Raw genomic sequence first — 17641 nt, forward strand, 5'->3', positions numbered from 1 at the left:
ATTTTTTTTTTATTTATTTTTTTTCATTTTTTATATTTGTAATTATATTTTATTTATATTTCATTTTTATATTTAATATATATATATTTTTCTTTTTAATGTTTTAGAAAGAAGCCTCTAATGCTCATCCAGAGTGCATTTATTTGATGAAAAATCCAATAAAAACAATATTGTGATTTTTACATTTTTTTTTTACAATAACTGTTTTCTATTTGAATACATTTTAGAATGCAATTTATTCCTGTGGTGGCAAAGCTTAATTTTCAGCCTCATTACTCCAGTCTTCAGTGTAACATGATCCTTCAGAAATCATTCTGATATGCTGACTTGGTGCTCAAGAAACATTTCTTATTATTGTAATTTGTCACCGTTAAATATTTTGAGATGCCCTTTGCCACTGTTTAATATGTTCATGAAAACTGTGATAGGATTTTTTTAAGAGTATAGAGTTAAAAGAAACAGCATTTATTTAAAAAATAAATATTTTATAACAGTCGTCACTGTCACTTTTGAGCAATTTAATTCATCCTTATATATATATATATATATATATATATATATATATATATAACACTTCATATGAGATGTTTTGCCTATGATGTAGAAACACTGTAATTGTGCAGAAACAGATTCTAAAATAGACCATAGAACTGCTGACATGGGGATTGAGAAAAGCACATTCCTGTTTCCATATGTCTTTCTTTCCATCCTTTTTGTCTCTCTGGTCTTTTTCCACGGTAGAAGCAGAAACAGGTGGGCTTTGACAGGAAGGGCACAAATCCCTTGCTTAGACTCGCATACACCTTCTGACTTTGTATTTAGGCACTGAACGTCAGGTTAGAATTTATGCTGTTTATATTTCCTCCATACTGTGAATATTAATGAGTCCGGCTGTCCCTTGCTCAGTTGTCTTCATTAATGAAGCGTTTGACTTGTATGAAAAACTATCAACAAAATGCCTAAAAACCCACTGCGTAGGAGATCAAAGCTCAGACCAAAAACACACCGCTAAGACATCTTGACTGTCCGTGTCAGGATTTGGCCAGCACTGAGGAACGCTTTTCAGACTGAAGACAAGAATAATGGGACCATTCCTCCAACATACACAGATACTGGAAAATGATGGCAGATCCTGCCAGTTGAGTCTGAATAGCGTAGATACATTCCATCAAAATCACATCTGTGTACATATGTTAGATCAGTTCAAATATTTAAAAATGTAACAGCGGCCAAACGTAATAAGTGTCACAATTTTGAATTTCACATTTTGAAAGAAATGTATGACGTTGTGACTGTGTTTCAGCATGTTGCTATGCAGTTGCTGGGGTGTTATGTGTGATATCTTGAGTCTTTGTTAGTCTATGGGATTTTTTTTCAATCATTTTATAATGCGTTTGTTATCGTGTGCAACAAACTAGACACAGAAGTTTAAAGTCAAAATGAAACCAAAATTGGCCTTAGTTACTTTCCTAATGCATGTTCCTAGTCTTTTTGTGAATGATTCATCAGTGCACGTTACTGCAAAGAAAAATAAATCACATTGACACTTAGGGTTTGGGTGTGTTCAGATCCCTAATCCTATGAGCAATACACCTGCTTCAGAAAGTACCACTAATATGATGCCGATCATGCAATTCCTTCATGCAATTTGTACAACAAAATATAATGTCACAGCATGAACTCAGATGGTTAGTCTCTCGCTCTGATCGTTCGTGTGTGTGTGTGTGTGTGTGTGAAAAAGAGAGTAGACTGAGACTAAGATCTCAGGCACAGGAAACAGAGGGTTCCTGTTTTTTTGAGCCAGAAGCTATTGTCCCCCTCCCTCTCTTTCTCTCTCTCTCACTCATAAACACACTTATCTGCAATTGTTCCTTTTAAATCATATTTTGTCTGCCCCAACCTAGAGGCTCGCACTGGAGCCAAGGACTGTCCACTGTGCTTTCTTGAATGAATGAAGGTACATTTTTAGCTTTTTTTTGTGAACTTTCTATTCATCAAGGACGCTTGAAGCACAAATCAGTACTGTTTTCAACAAGAAAAGTGAATAGCAAATCAGCATATCAGAATGATTTCTGAAGGATCATGTCACACTGAAGACTGGAGTAATGATGCTGAAAATTCAGCTTTGCCTTCATTGAAATAAATGACATTTTAAAATATATTCAAATAGAAAATAGTTATTTACATTTACATTTAGTCCTTTAGCAGACGCTTTTATCCAAAGTGACTTACAAATGAGGACAATGGAGGCAATCAAAATCAACAAAAGAGCAATGATATACAAGTGCTATGACAAGTTTCAGTTAGCTTAATGCAGTACACGTAGCAAGGTTTTTATTATATAATAAATAAAAATAAAACAGATAGAATAGAAAAAGAATAGAGCAAGCTAGTGTTAGAGGCCTTTTTGTGCTTTTTGTTAATTGTATAATAAATACAAAGAAAACAAATAGATAGAATACAAAAAGATTAGAGAAGCTAGTGTTAGTTTTTTTAAAAGAAAACAAGCAGTTGCAAACAGCAAGGCAAGTTTTTTTTAAAGAACAGAATTAGAATAGAGATCTTAAATTGTAATAATATTTTACAATATTATAGTTTCATTGTATTTTTTTTTTAATCAAATCCAGTATATGCAGCCTTGGTCATAAAAGTTTTTTTTTTCAAAACATTAAAAAAATACCCCATATATATATGGGGTAACCATATATTTTTTTTTCAATTGTGCATGGGAAGATTTGATGCCCTCAAAATAAGCCTTTGTCCAATTTAGTGCACGTATGGAGATAATTTTGGACCCAAAGTGTAGCTAAGTAAACCTACCCAAACACACACAGACACACACTCAGACTTAGAGAGCAGATCTCTTCTCACTGGGTGGTGGCAGGGGACCAGGGTTTAAGCATGTAAGCTATTTAAGCATCTGGATTTAATGCACCATTAAGGTCAACGGCTAACCAGTCTGCACCTGTAGCGCTCCTCACCAAATCCAGCAGCCCCTCCTCTCATTCAGCTGCCGGTGGTCACTATTTCTCCACTTTCTCTCTGTGATTTCACCAAAGAAGCTTCAACATTCTCAAAACAAAGTTCCCAATTGGAAACAAAAAAACATTTTACAGACTGATGCCACTGCAGAATGTTTTAAGAGTCGTGTCCCTGCCCCGAGCCCGACCTTCATCTTCTCATCTCATTCTTTAAATTGTTCTCCTCACACCCTCGCTCGCTCCATCACCCCCTCCGTCTCAGTGCAGCCTGTTCTGTTGTGTCTGCCAACCGCTCTCTGCTGGATCACAGGTTTCCTGAGCTGGAGAGCCGGGGACTGGCAGTCTCAAACACTGTGAACGGCCAACTTGCTTTTTTCCCACTGCGCTTGGTGTACGTTCTGCTCACTGAACACGTACTCCTACGCAAACGCCCAGGCAGCAAAGAGTCACAACCATTACGAAAAGAATCACAGTCATTCCTGTCCCGACAGACATAGAACGATAGAACGATAGATAGAACGATAGATAGACAAACAGACAGACAGACAGATAGATAGAAAACAACAGAACGATAGAACAATAGATAAATAAATAGACAGACAGACAGACAACAACAGAACGATAGAACAATAGATAAATAAATAGACAGACAGACAGACAACAACAGAACGATAGAACAATAGATAAATAAATAGACAGACAGACAGACAACAACAGAACGATAGAACAATAGATAAATAAATAGACAGACAGACAGACAACAACAGAACGATAGAACAATAGATAAATAAATAGACAGACAGACAGACAACAACAGAAAATAGATAGACAAATAGACAGAAAGATAGATAGATAGATAGATAGATAGATAGATAGATAGATAGATAGATAGAGAACAACAGAATGATATAACAGATAGATAGATAGATACAGAACGATAGAATGATAGAACAATAGATAGATAGAGAACAACAGAATGATAGAATGATAGATAGATAGATAGCCAGACAGAGACAGATAGATAGATAGAGAACAACAGAACGATAGAATAGATAGATAGATAGATAGATAGAGAACGATAGAATGATAGATAGACAGAACAATCGAACAATAGAGACAGATAGATAGATAAATAGATAAAACGATATATATATATATATGCTGTGAGGGGGATATAAAACAACAGAACGATAGAACAATAGACAGACAGAGAGATAGATAGATAGATAGATAGCTAGATAGATAGATAGATAACGACAGAACGATAGATAGATAGAGAACGATAGAATGATAGATAGACAGAACAATCGAACAATAGAGACAGATAGATAGATAAATAGATAGAACGATATATATATATATATATGCTGTGAGGGGGATATAAAACAACAGAACGATAGAACAATAGACAGACAGAGAGATAGATAGATAGATAGATAGCTAGATAGATAGATAGATAACGACAGAACGATAGATAGATAGAGAACGATAGAATGATAGATAGACAGAACAATCGAACAATAGAGACAGATAGATAGATAAATAGATAGAACGATATATATATATATATATGCTGTGAGGGGGATATAAAACAACAGAACGATAGAACAATAGACAGACAGAGAGATAGATAGATAGATAGATAGCTAGATAGATAGATAGATAACGACAGAACGATAGATAGATAGAGAACGATAGAATGATAGATAGACAGAACAATCGAACAATAGAGACAGATAGATAGATAAATAGATAGAACGATATATATATATATATATGCTGTGAGGGGGATATAAAACAACAGAACGATAGAACAATAGACAGACAGAGAGATAGATAGATAGATAGATAGCTAGATAGATAGATAGATAACGACAGAACGATAGATAGATAGAGAACGATAGAATGATAGATAGACAGAACAATCGAACAATAGAGACAGATAGATAGATAAATAGATAGAACGATATATATATATATATATGCTGTGAGGGGGATATAAAACAACAGAACGATAGAACAATAGACAGACAGAGAGATAGATAGATAGATAGATAGCTAGATAGATAGATAGATAACGACAGAACGATAGATAGATAGAGAACGATAGAATGATAGATAGACAGAACAATCGAACAATAGAGACAGATAGATAGATAAATAGATAGAACGATATATATATATATATATGCTGTGAGGGGGATATAAAACAACAGAACGATAGAACAATAGACAGACAGAGAGATAGATAGATAGATAGATAGCTAGATAGATAGATAGATAACGACAGAACGATAGATAGATAGAGAACGATAGAATGATAGATAGACAGAACAATCGAACAATAGAGACAGATAGATAGATAAATAGATAGAACGATATATATATATATATATGCTGTGAGGGGGATATAAAACAACAGAACGATAGAACAATAGACAGACAGAGAGATAGATAGATAGATAGATAGCTAGATAGATAGATAGATAACGACAGAACGATAGATAGATAGAGAACGATAGAATGATAGATAGACAGAACAATCGAACAATAGAGACAGATAGATAGATAAATAGATAGAACGATATATATATATATATATGCTGTGAGGGGGATATAAAACAACAGAACGATAGAACAATAGACAGACAGAGAGATAGATAGATAGATAGATAGCTAGATAGATAGATAGATAACGACAGAACGATAGATAGATAGAGAACGATAGAATGATAGATAGACAGAACAATCGAACAATAGAGACAGATAGATAGATAAATAGATAGAACGATATATATATATATATATGCTGTGAGGGGGATATAAAACAACAGAACGATAGAACAATAGACAGACAGAGAGATAGATAGATAGATAGATAGCTAGATAGATAGATAGATAACGACAGAACGATAGATAGATAGAGAACGATAGAATGATAGATAGACAGAACAATCGAACAATAGAGACAGATAGATAGATAAATAGATAGAACGATATATATATATATATATGCTGTGAGGGGGATATAAAACAACAGAACGATAGAACAATAGACAGACAGAGAGATAGATAGATAGATAGATAGCTAGATAGATAGATAGATAACGACAGAACGATAGATAGATAGAGAACGATAGAATGATAGATAGACAGAACAATCGAACAATAGAGACAGATAGATAGATAAATAGATAGAACGATATATATATATATATATGCTGTGAGGGGGATATAAAACAACAGAACGATAGAACAATAGACAGACAGAGAGATAGATAGATAGATAGATAGCTAGATAGATAGATAGATAACGACAGAACGATAGATAGATAGAGAACGATAGAATGATAGATAGACAGAACAATCGAACAATAGAGACAGATAGATAGATAAATAGATAGAACGATATATATATATATATATGCTGTGAGGGGGATATAAAACAACAGAACGATAGAACAATAGACAGACAGAGAGATAGATAGATAGATAGATAGCTAGATAGATAGATAGATAACGACAGAACGATAGATAGATAGAGAACGATAGAATGATAGATAGACAGAACAATCGAACAATAGAGACAGATAGATAGATAAATAGATAGAACGATATATATATATATATATGCTGTGAGGGGGATATAAAACAACAGAACGATAGAACAATAGACAGACAGAGAGATAGATAGATAGATAGATAGCTAGATAGATAGATAGATAACGACAGAACGATAGATAGATAGAGAACGATAGAATGATAGATAGACAGAACAATCGAACAATAGAGACAGATAGATAGATAAATAGATAGAACGATATATATATATAAAACAACAGAACGATAGAACAATAGACAGACAGACAGATAGATAGATAGATAGATAGATAGATAGATAAAACAACATAACGATAGAACAATAGATAGACAGACAGACAGACAGACAGACAGACAGATAGATAGATAGATAGATAGATAGATAGATAGATAGATAGATAGATAGATAGATAGATAGATAGATAGATAGATAGATAGTGCTGAACTAAACAGTTGACTGTAAACTGCCAAACCCCTCACAAATGCCCTGTTTTGTTACATTTCTTCTTTACAACCACTTGCAGTATTGAAAGAGACACTCCTGACAAGTGTAAACATCACTAAGAATAACCTCGCGTTTGCTGTGAGGGTGATGTTTTTTAGGAGCCTCAGTGCTGTCTGTGAGCGATGTTTATACCTTTTTTGGCCGGTGAGGAGGTGTGATGGGTCACGGACTCGCGTCTGTTCTGTGCACTTAATGGGCGGATGTCGCCCGCGGAATCTACAAGACACTGAACCGCGCCAAAACACAGAGATTATTGTAATCTTGTAAAATTGTAATCTAATCCAGATTATTGTAAATTCTTTATAAATATTCATAAATAAATAATATAAAATGAATAAAAATGCATCTTGTTTACTTTGTTTTTTTCTTTTCTATTAATATTTAAGAGACAAACAGACCGTTTAAAAAATACTGAAACAGGTTTAAGAATAGATCATACGAATTTAGTTTTGTAGTAAATATTTGAAGTACACTGCATGTTCCATAATGCTTTTCGGCATCCACGTCATCAACCTGCGTTATTATTCCTAAAGTGGTGAGCTGGCTTTGAACAGCGGGTAAGAGAGAGTGTTTCAATATTATCAGTGCATTTTCAATGTGCGTATTTAATATTTGGGAGCTGGTCATTGTTACCAAGCTAAAATATTTCCTCCGTTTAGCGTTGTTTGTCAGATTTCATTGTAAACACCATGTAATCGTTAGCATTCGTGCTAGCTGTTCAATACGAGTGAGGATCAATGCGAATTTTAAACAACAGTTTTGTATATTTACAATTATTTTACTGTAATATTTATGATTTCTTTATCATCCGATTTCGCCTGTCTCAAACACTAGCGGTAGACATTCTGATTATCACCTTTAATCGAATGCAATTCATGATGGTTTCCAATGGTTTCTTGGTAATGTAACGTTAGTATAAATATATTCATGTTTTTATTTCATACAGTGTTTCATGTATGGCCAAACATAAGTGGCCACTTTAAAATTCATTAAGTTTTACAGTGTGTGCTATCTACAATAAAGCATAATATGTGAAACAGAACTGTCTAACAGAAACTCATTTATCCTCACAGGTGGATTCTTCATTTATAATTGAGCCCTCCACCGTCCCACAAACTTCATCACAATGACCAAGCTTCTGGAGTGGCTTCTTGGTGTGTCGCTGATTGGTGTGGCATGGGGACTTGTTACCTTTGACCTCCTTGATTTGCAGTTGCCTCCCCAGTATAGAGAGCTGGCGTGGCCCATGCCTGTATATCTGCTGGTGGCGTTTGGGTGTTATTCACTGGCAGCTGTCGGCTACCGTGTGGCCACGTTTAATGACTGTGAGGACGCGGCCAAAGAGTTGCAAGCACAAATAAAAGAAGCCAAAGAGGATTTAAAGAAGAAGGGACTGAAGATGTGAGAATTACGTCTTGGCTTCTGCTTTTATATACAAATGCAAACATAGTCTCATTGTTTCTGTTTATTTTGTGATGTCTGTACTACAATATGCACTCAAGACTGCAGCTCAAAGCTGTCCAACTATGTTCAAGTCTTTTTTTCTACATGATGTAAATAATAGTTTGAAATTTAAGCACCTGCACACCTGTGAATGATCTATTTCCAGCATTATGACAGTCTTATTTTAAACATTACAGGCACATGCATGTATTGTCAATGGAGAGCAGCGCTATTTCTGTACAACCTCCAGAGAGTGTGTATTTGCATTTGCCAGGGACTGAATACGTCTTTTTTGAACCAGTTCTTTTTAGCGAGTCAGACTTAGAAATGAACCCACTGTGTAGATTTGCGCTTGCACAATGGCAGCATTTCAGTAAATCAAATGACTTAGATTTTGATTTAAAATATAAAATAATGGGACTGTGCTAAGGCTCCCACGCTGTTGTCCTTTTTACCTTAAATTAAGGTTATGAGCATTTTTTTTGTAATTGGAGTACAAGTGTTGTAAGTACAACCATTTAATGTTAATATTACAGGCCCTAATAAAAGAAGTGGCCTACATAGGGCTTTTCACACTTGAAATAGTTAACCCTGGGTCATTTTAAAGCTCAGGTAAACAAAATCCAGGGTTATTTTGCTTTACGTTTCACACTGCTCATAATTTGCATGGGTTAAAAATTAATGCTGTTTATTCATAAGATAACGTGTCACACTGTGCATGCATTTCCCGGGTTAACGTTCTTATTTGCATATTTGCGGTGCAAGTGTCAGTGATTGGACAAATGCAGCACGCGACCTTTTTCCATAACGATTCTAGCATCCTCATATTAGTAGCTATATCATTTACAGAAAAAATGTGCACAGCAAAGAAGGGGTGACACTAAAATATCAAGAGTGCAAAAACAGACACCCTCCACCCCCCACCAAACTAGTGTGACTGTAACACAAAGCATGTTTCTGCAAATGCGTGAAATAAAATCGATAATTCAGCCCCAATGCAGTAAAAACACAGACACCAAGGAAGGGGTTACACTCTAAAACATCAGTACAAAACAGACACACACACACTCACTTACACACAAATGAACTGGTGTGTAGCAACATGGCAAAATTGAGCCAGAAGACTCAAATAAGAGGTTGAAATTCAGATTGATTAATCTCTGATAAAGCATTCCTGTTCATTTTTGTAACATTTTTAAAAACTTTGATGTTTGATGTAAAATGTCTTTCTCTGCGTTCAGGTTTGACTAGTAAGATTAATGCAAAAACTGTCATTTCAAACCAATGTTTTAAAAAAAAAAATTCTAAACCTTTGCAGAGAGTTGTCTTTGAGAATGTCTAAATATATATCGAAATCCACAACTTAAAAAAAAAATGTCTAAAAACAACTAGAGAATTTATAAGCCTTTTATATTGAGCTATGTAGGAATGTAGTTGCCAAACCATGGAATTGCAGAATTTTTTCTTTTTTTTTACTCCAAACAGATGGCACTAATCTGACTTCAAAATTAGATTTTAAAGGCATTATCTCTATTTTAACATGAAATACTGCCACAATTGAAAAGTAATAGAAAATATTAGAAAAAACATTGTTGGGGAAAGTTAATAATGATTGCATAAATATTAATTAGTACCATGAAATTCTCTCAAAATACAAAATAAAAAAAATATTATTGAACAAAAATATATTAACTTAAAAAAAAGTTAAATTTCAGGTGCCCGGTTACTTTTGACCGCAAACAACATAAGCGTGACTCCCAAATGAACAATACCAGAGGGTTAAAGCATGAATATGAGACAAGCGATTGGCTGTCTGTACCCAAGCGTTGAGCCATAACAATGACCACATCGGTTCACACTGTACGAGTTTGGCACCGCAATGTAGGGTTAACGCCAGAAAAGAGCTGCTTTAATAACCCCAGGTAAAAAGCGCTGCTTCTAAATTACAAGTGTGACACGTAGGCCTACCTTTACTTGGGGTTAAACACAGTGTTAAAGGCCATCATGTGTGTTCACCATTTCATTGTTCACCATTTTTTGCATTTCCTCAGACATTCCATATGATGAAAATTAATGTTTGATATAAAATACTCTGCTGTACCTTAGCCTTCTGCCTTAGATTCTGGTCTCAAAAAATGAACTTCTGTCCACATAAATTCTGAAATGTGATCCACGTCCATGTGTTGGCTCTTAAAACACTAATCCCAAAGCCACTAAGTGCACACGGGCGCTGTATATAGTGCTGAATTAATCTGGTGTTTTTGGCAAGCAAAGCTCATTCGTTCTCTTCAAGCTATAGGCTTTTGTAGCCTTCTTTTTAGGCCCCTTCAATGCCACTGTGAACAGGCCTATACCTGTTTGCAGAAAAAAGTAGGTTTTTCATAAGTTTGCAGTTTTCTTGTAGGACTAGGCTCTGCCTGACTGCTGATTGGCTCCTGTTCAAATCTCTGATGTCACCCCCTGCAGCCTCTTACAAGCTGTTGTTAGTTAAGACCTGTTTTTCACAAACCCATAGTAGCATATGAGAGAACAGCATCAGCATTTTCTCCTGATTAACGCCACGTTTATGCTTTGAGATGCAGTTTAAACAGCTGAGAAACTAAGCAAATGATTTCTATCGCAGAGTTTTGAATAGGACTTTCTGTGCTGGAATTAAGAAAGATTCAATGATCTGATTCAATGGCCCATTATTGAGAAGAAAGAGAAAATTGCAGGCTTTGCTTTATGCTCCACGGTAATTTTCTGGTGCTGATCAATAAATCTCTCTGAAATGTAGGCATTGTTAGCCAGGACATGCTTAAAGCAAACAAGTGAAAAACAAACATGCATTTCCTTTTGTGTTCCATTGAGGAATACAAATACAGATTTAAAGACACGAGGGTGAGTATATAATTTTTGTGTGAACTGTTCCTTTAAGAAAATGTCTAAAGTTCAACAAATAGATGAGTTAATGGTAGTTATTTTCATTGTTGGTTTTCAAATACTAATTATCACTGAAAGCAATATTTTGTACTACATGGCTTTAAAAACAAGCACATTTGTCTCAGCTGACCTGTTTCAACTGCCTTTAGGGGTTAGAGACGCCACATTTTGCGAAATATAAGACAGGTCATGCTGCTGTTGTACGTCAAGAGACCTTTATGCCCCATACTTCACATTTGTCTGTTATGCAACGTGATACTTCTTCTGGTCTGTTATTGTTGGGAGAATGAACTGTATGTGCCTCATTTAGATTGAATACATGGTTCAAACTCAAACCAACAGTGACCCAAAAACGGATCTGGACACTTAAGAAAAAAAATTTGAATGTTGTTGTATGGTGTTTAATTTTAATAAAAGATAAAAAAATTCATAAAGGTGTTTTAAGTAAATAAAATATAGCCTACAAATAAAATATATTAATACATAAATTATATTCTCTAAATGTAATCTCTAATTTTGCATATTTGTATCTACCTAAAGTAAATAGTATATACAGTGTTTAAGTATTTGGGCATTTTGTGGTTGTCAAATTTAGAGGTCAGTGTCTATGAAAAATAAAACAATGTCTAAATAGCTATTTGGCTATCAGTTAACATTTTCCAATAGCATGTACAGCCAAAGTTATGTCAGGCAAAAAAGAAATGTCTGAGTTATTGCATTTTGATTACAAAGATTACAAAGACAAACATTATTTTCCCTTTAGAATAACATGCACTGATGAATCATACACAATAAAACTAGGAATGTGTATCAATAATGTAAATAGCATCAATATTGATTCCATGTTGACTTGAAATGATATTCAGTAAAACCTCAAGCACACCAAGCGTCTGAATGGCCTAAAATGTCTAAAAAGTGTGCTGCCAACATATGAACAAAGAGAAATCCTATCTGGAGTGCCAGCTGCCAAACTTTCTCTAAAGCCTTCTTAAAATAAATAGGAATGTAAAAAAGACGGAAAAATGAGTGGAAGTGTAGAGTAATGCCTGAAATCTTTAGCTCCTCTGAATGTATGTACGTCAGTGAATGTAAACCTTATTGTTTAAGCTAATTAGCTCACTGTTTCAGTAACATGTGCTAGCAAGGTGTGTTTGTCAAAGAATCCAAGACCGTGGAACACTTCCAGCTTTCTTTCCCCGTGACCCAGAAGTCAATATCCAAATATGCCTTTATTAGGACAGAAACCAGTAGAGACCACCTAAGAGTATGTAGAAGATAATACGTCCTATTAAATGGCTAAATTCAGTTGTGTTACATGTTTGACTCAGCAGCTTATTATACTGCCCGGTCAAAATCTTGCTAGTGTTTATGGTTTTGGCTTGAGTGACTCTGTGAGACTTATTTTCACCTCTTAATCTAAATCTTTATTTTATTTATTTTCAAAATTGCATATAATGAACGGTTGAACAGATGTCTGAAATCGGCGGCTCTGTGAGAAAATTGGCTGTATCAAACTAAGTAGAGTGGTCTGTGCTTTTGAAAGTTGTATCAAGGTTGATTTCTTCTGAAATTTATGGCAAGCATAGCTTGAAACTCAATCACATTTTCATTGTCTGAACAAGAATTTATGCGCAATCCAAGCAGAGCTTAAATCTAGATGCAGCGGCCCCTGACTCCATCCTGAGAAGCTGCATGACAGTCTTTGTTGTTTAAATGGCTTGAAAATAATTACGGGGTTTATGTATTCATATTTCTGATATTGTTGGACTGGTATAGTATGTCTCTGGGTTTGGCTTTGTGTCTTTGAAATAGGATAACCCATTCAGCAGTGAAAATTTTGCTTTTTAAATTTTTTTTTATATATCAATATATTTGCTTGCTCTCAATCCCCAACGAATAAAAAAAACAAAAAACGAAGAAATCCAGGTTTTACTCAGTGCTCACAAAGACAGATTACACATGAGGCCATCATAACATTATTGTCTTTGTTTTAGGAACCACATCTCACTGGAAGTGTCCCATGTTCACTGAGCCGTCTGCTTTTAAGGCCAAATGTGGTCAAAAAGCTGATTTCCCAATTTCTCCAGCTATCTGGACTTGATCTAAAATCAAAGTTAAGTGATATTTAGTTGTTACATTAGGCTTTAACACTGAGGAACTAAAATAATTCTTGTTGCACAAAGTTTTAAGCTGATTATTACTGATTACAAATGCCAATTCATGCAACAAATATGATTCAGAAAAGGTGGTAAGTCTTTGGAGGGGAAAAAATACCATCAATCATTTTTTTGTATAATTCTTAACATTATTAATTTTTTAAAAATGTATTATCATATATGGATTTGTTATATGCTTAAAAATACATATATTAATCATATATGGATATACATAATACATATAAATACATACCTTTATAAAGAGCTCTTTTTCTCTGCCTCCACATTAATGTCATCCTTCTTTTCTGTACAGAGTTTCTCCAACCCCCGTTCATGTTGGATAACAGTATGAGACATATGCTGTCTGAGGAAGACTTGTGTCATATTTCTCTCCACATGATGCCCATGCTGCGTCCAGACAAGAGGCTGTTGTCCTCCAACCTGCTTCCTCCACCGATGACTGAATATGAGAATAAGCAAATGTGATATTAGACAAAACACATACATGAACAACCTGTATTGATTTCAACATATACTTCATGTTACATTATGTGACTTTCATCCAAGCTTCCTGTTGTGATTGTATAGCCATTTAAATAATTATAAATGACGTGTGTTATCATCTAATGAATGCTCTTTATCTTTTACAGCACATTTTATCAGATGAGTAACAGAAATGGGATACAAAGCCACAGTATTTGCCCCAACTTGCGCAAGGATAAAACATGCTAAGCATATTTCTTGATCAAAGTTGTGTGTGTGTGTGTGTGTGTGTGTGTGAATGCAGACCCTCTTACAATGGGTATTTGTAGCTCAAGGACAAAAGCTTAACATATTTATCATAAGCACAGAAACAGATGTGCAGGACCAACTTAATGCGTTATCTTGAAAATAGAAAAATGCAGAAGTAACATTCTCAGTCTTCAGGAGGACATATTAAAAGCTGATAAGAGAGAGCCAACATTTTTTCCAGATGTGAGATGAATAATATGCAGGAAGGAGGGAGAGATCTTGCCCTCTTGTTTTTTTAGTCTCTTTGACACTGCAGCTGAAGTTCATTCAATTCAAGTGCAGTTCATTTTTCAAATGAAAAAGATTTGTGGAATTACATTCCGCCCATTAGCACAGAAAAATATTTTGACTCATCCGTTCAGTTTGTAAAGTGAAAATTGCATTTGCAGTAATGCACTTACAATGGAAGTCTATACAGACAGACAGATTAGAAATTAGAAATGAGTTATAAATTATATTAATATAATTAAAAATGTAAAATTTTTCAGAACAAAAATATTTTAAAAAATCAGAATTTTCCCTACTTTTTTGTTCATTTATTTATTTTTTACAAACTTTTCTGCTATCTGTTCCTAAACAGATGTCCTTTTTCCGCATCATACTGAGCTCTTTGTCTCCAGACATAATTTTTCATACGGCTCCTTTTGTTGCTCATTGACTGACACTTTGTGGTTTCTCTTTAGCAATAATGACTATTTAAAGCAAAAGTCCTCTAGTGAAGTGCCACTTATTCCCTTTAAACTCCCTAAACTCTTGAGAGGAGGTCAAACGGTTAAGAGAGGGGCTGATTTACAGTCGGAGGGTCAAAGCTCTGAAAACACACGGTCAGGGTGTGAGCTGCGAAACCAGTCTGCAGTGTGACAGCTGCTTTTACGGTCACAGCCATAAAAAAGAAGAAAAAAAAGAAAAGAAAAGAAAGGCCTCTGGAGATGAGCAGGAGGAAGGGAGGAACAATAGTGTGTAGGAGACAGAGACAGACACAGAGAGACGGAGAGAGAAAAAAGAGAGAGCTTTAGGGAAGGTAAACGAAGAACTGAGGCTGAAAGAAACGAAGAGAGAGTGAGGAAATGAGATGCTGCCATACAGAAAGAAATGGAGACAATGATAGGTAAATAAAACGAAAGAAGGTGTGAAAGAAAAGGTCATGCTGGAATGTACTGTACATGAGGAGGGTATAAAATACAACCTGACATTTTTTTTGACTTATTGGTCCACAAAAAAGAGGTGCTTAACCTTCAGAATGTGTTGAGATAAACCATTTGTTCTTTTTTATCCTATTCATTTTCTGTGACATTTGCAAATTTTGCAACTCAACGTCTGTGAAAAAATTTAAAATGTAAAAAATGTATATAATGTAAAAATGGGTAACAGGGTGGCAAAATTGATTAAATAAATCTCTCACTTAGAAGAGGGTAGCTAGCTGACAAAATGTTGATTCTTAGTTATTAATAAACATAAAAAAAACTAAATCTTTCCCATAAATTTAAGAAATATGTAAACTGTTAGAGACAGAGTTATCATAGTCAATTAAAACTGAAACTAAAATTAAAACTATAAAACACACACACACACACACACACATATATACTGTATATATATATATACACACACACACACATATGTACCTGTTGATTTCAGACAGGAAGCTGTAAGATTTCTCAGTGCCAAGACCTCCAGGTACAGTGACCTTTGACCCAATAGATTCCATTTTAATGAGAGGATTGTTAGAGTCTGAAAACACACACACACACACATATATACTGTATATCATAAAACACACACACACACACATATTTCTCATTTTAATTTAGTTTAATGATGTACTAAAATAACTAAAACCGAAATAAAAATGAAAAACTAAATAGATATACCTAAAAAATAACTTATAATAGATAGATAGATATACCTATTAAAATAAAACTACTAAAAAATTGAAATGAAAGATACAAAAATTCAGATTAATTCAGATTCATATATATATATATATATATATATATATATATATATCGTATATCATAATAATAATAATATATATATACTAAAATAATACTGGTTTAAGCTTGAAGCATACAGTCAACACAACATTTTTTTAAAGACAGGAATGAACTGAATGAGATCTTCTAAAATGGAAGAAAATAACAGAAAAGGTGTGCGTATGTTTACTGAGCCATCTGGCAAAAGCCCAAGTTTAGGCAGAATACAAAGGGAAGAGTCACACCTGTGCATTGTCCTCCTGAAACACACACACATGGTCAAACTGATGCCTCTGACCGCTGACCATTGTGATATTTTTCCTGTCACCGGTGAAACATAAACCTTGAGACAAAATACTTCATCCTATTGACACACGGACAGGACAATATGTGCTTTCACTTGGCTTGGGAATTATCATTGTCCTAAATGTGCTCATATAGTTCTGGTCCATGATGCTGAGTGATCAAAATATACAATATAGTAAGAAACACAGTTAGCAAAAGGAAGGAATATCAATACTACATTGTTTTGCATGCACTAAATAAATACAAGTAGGACAACTGTGTGAATGTCACAGGAAATTACATCACATCTCTGCAAAAAACACAAGGTTGGCGACAATCGCATTTTCCAAAAAATATCATTTATTTTCACATAAGAATCTTCACATTAACTGTTTTTATTTTTTATCAAAGGTCTCTTTTTTATATAATCCTCTTTATATACATAATATACATTTTACACAATAAAATGTACTACATAAGAATATGAGAACGAAAAAAGGAAAACAAAAGTACAAAAATGATGATCGATCTAATGTTAGTCATATACAGCTGCATCAGTCGTACAAACAACTGCCCGGAATCGAGCTTAAACAGCTACATCACGTCAGAGTCAGTGTATGTGCTGCTGTTCATAGTGCTTTAGTGGATTAGTGTTATAAACGTGTGTCCTTCTCAAATTGTAAACCCGGTCCAGTTTCCCCACACAAACAGTTCCTGGTAGTATAGTATATGTAGATTAAAAACAAAAATTGCAGTCTTACATTGTAGTAACAATGTAACAAGACTGATATACCAGGCAGGTGAATTAATCAGCAGATATTTAGCCATTTTGAGATTCATAAGACAATAACAGTGGCTTATTTTGGGAATTTGAATTAAATAATAGGTAAAAATAAATGTTATAAATAAATCATTTGCTATTATTAAATTGCATTATATACTGTGTATATATTGCAATTAAATGATTTTAAGTGTCTCATTTTC

The 17641-nt window shown here is 34.4% G+C and overlaps 1 protein-coding gene across 4 annotated transcripts; it reads left to right on the top strand.

Moving 5' to 3' along the window:
- Positions 1-7574: 7574 nt before the first annotated feature.
- On the top strand, positions 7575-9674 carry dpm3 (dolichyl-phosphate mannosyltransferase subunit 3, regulatory). Of its 4 annotated transcripts, none has more exons than XM_016277960.1 (2): positions 7575-7643; positions 8160-9674. In XM_016277960.1, the coding sequence occupies exon 2, from the start codon at positions 8213-8215 to the stop codon at positions 8489-8491; it is 279 nt and encodes a 92-aa protein (XP_016133446.1). In that variant the 5' UTR covers positions 7575-7643; positions 8160-8212; the 3' UTR covers positions 8492-9674. The 4 variants fall into 4 exon arrangements, with proteins under 4 accessions (XP_016133446.1, XP_016133448.1, XP_016133447.1 ...); XM_016277962.1 differs by having other exon boundaries at positions 7585-7621; XM_016277961.1 differs by having other exon boundaries at positions 7613-7683.
- The last annotated feature ends 7967 nt before the right edge of the window (positions 9675-17641 follow it).

This window comes from Sinocyclocheilus grahami, unplaced genomic scaffold, assembly GCF_001515645.1.
Source record: "Sinocyclocheilus grahami isolate Dianchi unplaced genomic scaffold, SAMN03320097.WGS_v1.1 scaffold116.1, whole genome shotgun sequence".
Lineage (NCBI taxonomy): Eukaryota > Metazoa > Chordata > Actinopteri > Cypriniformes > Cyprinidae > Sinocyclocheilus > Sinocyclocheilus grahami.